General features: G+C 56.5%; 2 protein-coding genes across 2 annotated transcripts in view; one reads left to right on the top strand and one right to left on the bottom strand.

Annotated features, from left to right (window-relative positions):
• Positions 1–1,315, top strand: part of CUNH9orf142 (chromosome unknown C9orf142 homolog) — an 11,671-nt gene extending 10,356 nt beyond the window's left edge. Inside the window, exons 6-7 of the mRNA XM_019510445.1 lie at positions 513–606; positions 840–1,315. Of these exons, the coding sequence (XP_019365990.1) occupies positions 513–606; positions 840–879 (134 nt within the window). The 3' untranslated portion in view covers positions 880–1,315. The remainder of the gene's footprint in view (positions 1–512; positions 607–839) is intronic.
• A 229-nt stretch (positions 1,316–1,544) lies between these two features.
• CLIC3 (chloride intracellular channel 3) overlaps positions 1,545–7,062 on the bottom strand; it is a 14,005-nt gene continuing 8,487 nt past the window's right edge. The window contains exons 2-6 of the mRNA XM_019510444.1: positions 5,341–5,450; positions 4,801–4,926; positions 4,323–4,429; positions 3,569–3,744; positions 1,545–3,077 (exon numbers count right to left, since the gene is read on the bottom strand). Of these exons, the coding sequence (XP_019365989.1) occupies positions 2,808–3,077; positions 3,569–3,744; positions 4,323–4,429; positions 4,801–4,926; positions 5,341–5,450 (789 nt within the window). The 3' untranslated portion in view covers positions 1,545–2,807. The remainder of the gene's footprint in view (positions 3,078–3,568; positions 3,745–4,322; positions 4,430–4,800; positions 4,927–5,340; positions 5,451–7,062) is intronic.

Genomic DNA, 7,062 nt, shown 5'->3' with positions numbered 1-7,062 from the left:
CGTAAAGCCATGCCAGGGGTCCTGCAATGACCTCGGCCAATTCCTTTAGAACTCTAGGGTGGAGATCATCCGGACCGGCTGACTTGAATATGTCCCTGTTCCCCTTGAACTGGAGTTGCAGTGTGAATGCTGCCAGGCACTAAAACCTTTGTGCTTGGCTCTTAAGCCAGTGTCGCTCCATCCAGGATCATGGTGGACAGGTCCCTCTCTGCTGTCTCAGACCTGGTGCCAGATGGGATCTCCACTACTGTTCATGGCAACTTGGGACTCTGAACATCAGCAGGCACAGATCTGGTCCTTCCAGTCCCCAAAGCAAAGCTCCTGTTGGCCTTCCTTAGAAGCAGAGAAGGGATGGGGCTTGGCCAAGGCTGCTGCATGCAGAGGGCCCCTGGGATTCTCTCTAGCTCTGGACCCCATTAAGTGCAGCCAGGTGTTACCCCACAAGGCTTGTGCTTGTCCTTCGTTGGCAAGGGCAGCCCTTTCACCAGCCAGGTCTTCTCTTTTCCAAGCAGATCTGAGTCCCAGGAAGAATCAAGGTGGAGGCTCAGCTGTTCTGGCCAAGAGAAGAGTCCCAGGGGAGTCTCTCATAAACCCTGGATTCAAAAGGTAACTCTCGACACCTCATCTTCTCCTGGACTCCAAGCCACAGTGAGTCCAGTACCGTGGCCCAGCACTCAGTTGGGCCCTACCTGACCCCCGGGGCTGGGTTGGGCAGACGTGCTCTGAGGTTGCCTGGTAGCTTCTGTGGGGATGTGCTTGTAAGATGGCTGATGGATCAGGAGCTGCAAAACGAGTACACCCAGGATTCAAACCTCACTCTCTTCTCCCTTTTCTTTCAGTAAGAAGGCACCAACTGGGGTAGACTTTGAAGACTCCTGACCCCAACCTGGGCCCTTTTTATATGAGGACAATGCATGGCTTTTCACAGCATCTAAGGGGATTTTACTCTGCAAATGAATTATAAAGCTCAACAGTGCCCAGCCCTGCCTGAGTCCCTGGAGGACAGTTGAAACCTGAAGCCTTGTGACCAGTGTGGTAGGTCTTGCAAGACTTGCAAGCAGAGGCAGGCAGCAGAACCTCAGGGCTCATGGCCTCAGCTCTGTGGGGAGCTGCTCCCCCTTTTCCAGCAGGCAGGGAAGGGCTCAGAGGCAGTCCTGTTTCCCTTGCGGCCCCCCCCCCCCGAATCGGCTTTGCCCTCTGGGCTTAGAATGAATTTGACTTTGAATGAATTACGTTTTAATGACACTTTTATCTGGCTATTTTAATTATCCAAGCTGTGTCCATAACTTATTTTAAATAAACTAGTGACTTTTTGCTTTGTGTGCTGATAGCCTGGTCTTATTGCATTTGGCTCTTTTGGTCACTTGGTGACGGACCTTGGGGGAAGCAAGATCATCTGTAGCTACAGGGCTATAGCTGTGGACAGGGAGAGCTGCAACCCCCTCTCCCAGGGCTCCCATGTCAGCTGTGCCCTGTGGAGCCCACATGTGGTCAAGAAACTTCCCCTCCCTGAAGAAGGTCAGTTATTGTTCAACACCACGATGTGCTGTGCTTTGCTTTTCTTTCCTCTTTATTGACTCTTAAAAGCTCTAGGACAGTAGACAAATCCAATCTGCTAGAGACAAATGTGGTGAGGTTTGGGACAAAGTAGGGATGAGGCTTGTAGCTACTGGACCAGGTGGCAGAGAGCCTGGGGGTAGCTGGGCAATGAGCCTCTCAACCCCGATACCTCAGCAGAGGGCTGCGAGCCAGCTTCCAGCACCTGTGACCTTGAACACCAGGGGTGGCACACTGTGCTGTACAACTGTTTTCTTTTTTTTTTTTTTCCCCCCTCCCAACCTCCCTGTCCCTGGCTCTTTTTAAAGGCTGCTGTGATGCTCAGTTAGGGCTGGGCTAGCCTTTGGGGCAGGAACCCACCTCCTTCCAAGGCCGGGCATTAGTGTGGATTTACCCCTTGCCAAGTGCTGGTCTTGCTGCAGGTGTTGCTTCTAGGAAGGCTTTTTGGCTCCTGAAGATCTGTGGGACTCACCACTCTGGAGACCCTATTTGTTGCAGGAAACCTGCCTCTTGCTGACAACTGGTGCAGAGTGGCCTGGGATGGAAACTACAGCTCCCGGCATAGTGAGGGCTGAGCCCTTTTAACACAGGGAGGAGCCTTAGTGGACAGGTTCATGCAGCTTTCTCCAGCCTCGCTGGTCTCCTCTGCCACCTGCCTTCCCCCCACGCCGGCTGGGATGCACTGCCCAGGCCCCAGGGGAGCTCCTGGCTGCCAGAAGTCTTCTCTGCAGCCTGTTCTGCTTCATTCCAGCTCTGAGGCGTCTGTTATCACTGTGTCCTTAGCAGGCAGGTGATGGAGAGGGTTGGTCTTGAGAAGGTAGCCCTGCCTCCTGATGGTACATAGAGTACTTCTACCTCCACGTCTTGATGGGGCTGGAGAAGCAGGGGGCTGGAGTGAGAGGCCTCGAGGGAGCATGTCAGACAAGATGGAAGGATATTAGCTGAAGAGGCTTCCCAGAAGATCCTGTCTCAGGGAGGGCTTCAGGGTGCATGGGGCAGGCTGGAGGGAGAGGAGGTGATGGCCGCCAAAGAGCAGCCTCCTGTTGGGCTAAAGCCCTTCCTAAATCAGGTAGGACTGCTGGCACTGCCCTGAAATAACCCAGGCCCAGCTCGCCCCAATCCAGGAGCAGTGCTGGGCCACGGCTGTTCAGGGCACAAGCCTGGAGCAGCTCTTGTTCCCTCCCCCTCTGTTTGGTGCTTGTGGATAACGCACAGGCTCATTTTGCAGCACAGCCCCGTCAGGTCCGTCTCTACACCCTTCCCCCAGCCCCACCTCCTGCTCTGGGGCTTTGCCACTGGCCGTCCATGGAGGGGGACAGGGGAGCCATCGGTGAACGTGGAGATGGTAGTGGCCTCTGCTCACTGGAGGACCGATCCACAGAACTATAGGCCTGCACAATCTCCTCGTTGTTGGGGCAGGTGTACTTGAATTCCTTGACTTCTTGGGCATTGTTCAGATACTGCCAGATGCCTTGCAGGTCCTTGGGGATCCCAAATTGCCGGTAGTGCTCGCAAACGACCTGTGGGGAGGAGCAGCAGTATTTCTTATCCTCTGCACTCAGACTGTTTCCCTACACTACCTCACCCAGGGCAGCTCGCCGCTTTCCCAGCAGAGCCTCCTGGATTGCAGGCCCCAGCTGGAGTGCACTGTGTTCGCCTGCAACTCAGAGAGCTGTGCAGAGCTGAGGGCTTTATCTGGGATCTGCCCCCATGGAAAAAATCCCATCTGCTGCTGCTGTTCTGTCCTTGGGAAGTAGGGAGTTGCCCCAGCCAAACACCAGCTTGTGTAGGGCTCAGTGTGGCAGCAGTGACCAGCCATGGGTGGCAGGGTCCAGGGAGGGGCAAGCAGCAGACACTGCTGTGCAGGGCTGAAGGGAGGAGGGAATCTGATGGGTCACTAGCCCATGTAGGGGAGGTAGAGGGCCCGTGGAGGATAGAGTAAGGGTGAGGAAGAGGAGGGATCCCAGGGTGGAGCAGGGTGAGGTGTTGCTTCAGGGGCTCCCACACTCACGTGGACGATGTTGAGCTTGGGCAGCAGGCTGCAGTCAGCTAGCGTGAGCTGGTCCCCATCCAGGAAACGCCTGCGGGACACGGTGAGGCGGGGATCCTGGGCGAGCTCGTACTCCAGGGGCGTGCGCAGGTACGTGTCCAGCTTCCACAGGGCCTTCAGCAGACCACTCTGCAGGGCTAGGTTGGGGGGAGCAGAGCAATCAGCACAAGGCCTGCAGAGTCCTGCAAGGGCTGGCACGGTGTTGCCGTCTGCTGGCCAGCCCCTATTAGCCCCTGCCCCATGCAAGGATGAGCCACCTTCCTCTGCTGGTGAAAGCTGCCCTGCCAGCTCCAGGGACAGTCCCAACCACCCCCAGGCCAGGGTGACTCAGGGCACAGGACCATGCCCCTGTGCCATAGCTCACTCCAGGGCTTCAGCTGCTCACTCCTTGCAGGCAGAGTTGGGGGTGCCTGAGTCGGGTGAGAGCTCCCCACCTGCCCTGCAGTGAGCCCCTTCCAGCAGAGCGGAGGCCTCTGGCAGAGGAAGGGGAGCCAGTGCCATAGTGGTGACCCATGAGGAGGGCTAGGCAAGGTCTGACTCAGCAGTGGGAGGGGTTTTAGGCTGATAAAGCTAAGGAGAGCAGCAGCAAGCCTGCATGGGGCAGAGGGATGCCCGTGGGGCAGGCAGCATGGTGCCAAGGAAGGCAGCAGGGCCCTGCCCCATATGGCTGCTTGTAGATGCCCTCCCATCCATCCCTGGTGTGACAAGCCCTCACCTTCATCCTGGGCAGGCAGTGGGTTCTTGATGTATGCAGAGAACTTGTGGAAGACGTCGTTGCCTGCCGTGAAGGACTCCTTGTACCGTGGAACCAGGCTTGGGTACCTGCAAGAGGCCGAAGGAGAGAGGCTGTGAGCTGGGGCAGAGCTGTGGGCCTGGGTTGGGGCAAGCCCGAGAAGCCACATGGACTTGAAGTCCCCTACTGTGCCCCAAAGTCTGCCCTCTCCTCCTTTGTCTCTTCCATGCCCTTGTGCTCGTCTCGTCCTCTCTCACCCCATTTCATCCCACCCCATCACTGTCCAGCTCTTACCTTCCCACCCTGCTCCACCCTGCTTCCCCCTCCCACCAGCCCTGAAGGAACCGTCATATTCCCCATCCCTGCCCTCAGCACAGTGTCCTCCCACCCCCAGGGACTGATCTTTGTTGCTCTGATTGTGTGGGGATGACAGTGCCCAAGGGGAGGGCTGGCCACTCACTTTGGGGGCCTCAGTGTGTCCTCCAGGAACTCCTCAATCTTGATGGTGTCGGTTTTGGGCTCCCCATCATACAGCAGCACAGGCAGCTGGGACCCTGGAGCAAAAGCCTTCAGCACATCCAGGGATCTGCAGGGAGAGGGGCTCACAGTGACACTGGGGCATAGCTAGGGGCTTGCTGGGGCAGAGGCCAGCAGGTGCTGCCATGTACCTGGCTGCAGATGCAAGCCAGGCAGTGGCTGTGTGCCAGCCTGATGTCCTCTGCCAGCAAGTGCCCTGCTGTGCTGCCCTGAACAGACAGAACTCGTTGCCTGCCCCATCACACTGCAGAGCAGAAGGTGAGCTAGCATGGTCAAGGGGAAGAGGGAGCTTGGGCCTTTCCAATCTGTCCAGTCTCCTTTCCTGGTTCTGGGTGAGAGTCACCTGGGGGGACACACAGGTGAAGGGAGAGGCAGGGGGCTCCATGGAAGTGGATGGGTATCCTAGCGGGGAGGGGGTGTGGGCAACTTGCAGTGGCTTTCCTGGCCCAGCCTTTCTGTTCACCTTTTCACATCCACCGTGGTCAGAGTGAAGGGCACACCCTTGAGCAGCAGCACCATGAAGAGACGCTGGCAGAAGGGGCAGTGCCCAATGCTCTCGCCATCATCGCTGGCCTGTGGAGACACATAGTACCCTTGTGCCAGGGGCAACATCTGCAGCCTTCCTCCCCCACTCCCCCCTACCCCCCTGGGAAGTCTTCTCCCTCCTACACGCAGGGCTGAGGGGTTCCTGAAGGGTCCAGTCCTGTGCAGGCTGGATTTCACGCTGAACCCTTCCATGCCTGTTTCCTCCATCTGTACAATGCAGGAAGACTGTGGTCAGAGAGAAGTCAGAGCCATAAGCCCTGGCTGCCTGGACACTGTGACCAAGGGACCAACTGTACCAGCTGGGGTAAGAATCAGCTTGTGCAAAAGCAAAAGTAGTTTCCTTCAGATAATCCTATGGGTTGTACAGTGACAGACCATGGGCAAAGGAAGCTGGTGCCAAGGAAGGCGGTGTCTTTGTTGGTGTTGCAGAGAAAAGACAGTGACAGACTCACAGGGAAACAAAGAGCAATGCTATCAGGCTGCACTTCCCACCTTGCACTTCTGCCTCAGGCAGGGACACTCTGCATAGCTCACATGGGTGTTGGCCAAGCAGGGTCTGGTTTTATCCAGGCCTGTGCTGGCTAGTACACAGCCTCTGATGCATGGTACTGAAACTACATGCTAGGTGGGGCTGCTGGATCATTAATGATCATCAGGGCCAGCCTCCAGTCCCAGCTACACTGGGGTAAATCTGGAGGGACCCTCTCAACCCCTTCACTGGGACCTCTGCAGACAAACCGTGCTTTACCACTAGAAAAATGCCAGTTTGGTGAAACAACCAGCATCACAACAAGCTGCTGTGCCATCCTCGGCTAACCTGAGTCCTGCAGCTATTCCTCACATGGCTTCTTCCTACCGGAGGACTGAGTAGAGAGATCAAAAGTCATTGCCCCCAAGCCCCAGCTTGGTGTGTTTGTTAGCCAGGTTGACTGCTGTACTGTGGACACTCCCATCACCTGCTTTGACCCCCATGCCCAGCAGTCACCAGGCTGTGCCCTCCTCCTTTCAGTGACTAGCAAGCATCTGGGTTATGCGCAACCCTGTGACATTACTGGAGACAGAAGGGAAAAGCAAGTCCTCCCTGCTCAGCCTCATGAGGTCTTACTGGGTTCCTTGGTGAGGTGCTTCAGCACAGGAACCATTGCCCTCTGTCAGCCTGCCCCATCCCCTGGCAGCAGGGTGGTTGTTATTGTGTCCAGGTACCTGAAGGCTGTTTCTATAAGTTCGGCGCACAAGATTTTGCAAGAGGCTCAGCAGTTACTCCAGATGGCAGATGGCCACGGATGCTCTGCTTGCCCCTTTCAGAGCCTGGCAGGATTGAGGGCTGCCAGGAGACTGAACCACTAATTCCCTAGTCTGGTTAGCTGGAAGTGCTAGAGCTTCATACAGTCTCTGGTGCAGGGAAGCCAGCAGCTCTAGCAGGGAAGGCCCTGGCGTGAGCTCCAGCCCCTGGCACAGAGCCCCGAGGCAGAGTCCTTGCTGGGCAGGGAGTTTTGTAATGAAGATTATTCTAACATTACATGCCCTTCCCTTCTGTTCCAGGGCGGATGCTGCAGTCTGGTTACACCTAGACTGTTCTGGCAGGTGAGTCAGACACTGGACAACACAGCTACACCCAGGTTGGAGGATGACACAAGGC

Source organism: Gavialis gangeticus, unplaced genomic scaffold, assembly GCF_001723915.1.
Source record: "Gavialis gangeticus isolate Ggan-Ray unplaced genomic scaffold, GavGan_comp1, whole genome shotgun sequence".
NCBI lineage: Eukaryota > Metazoa > Chordata > Crocodylia > Gavialidae > Gavialis > Gavialis gangeticus.
Note: the sequence above shows the minus strand (reverse complement) of the source record. Positions and strands in the feature narration are given on the sequence as shown.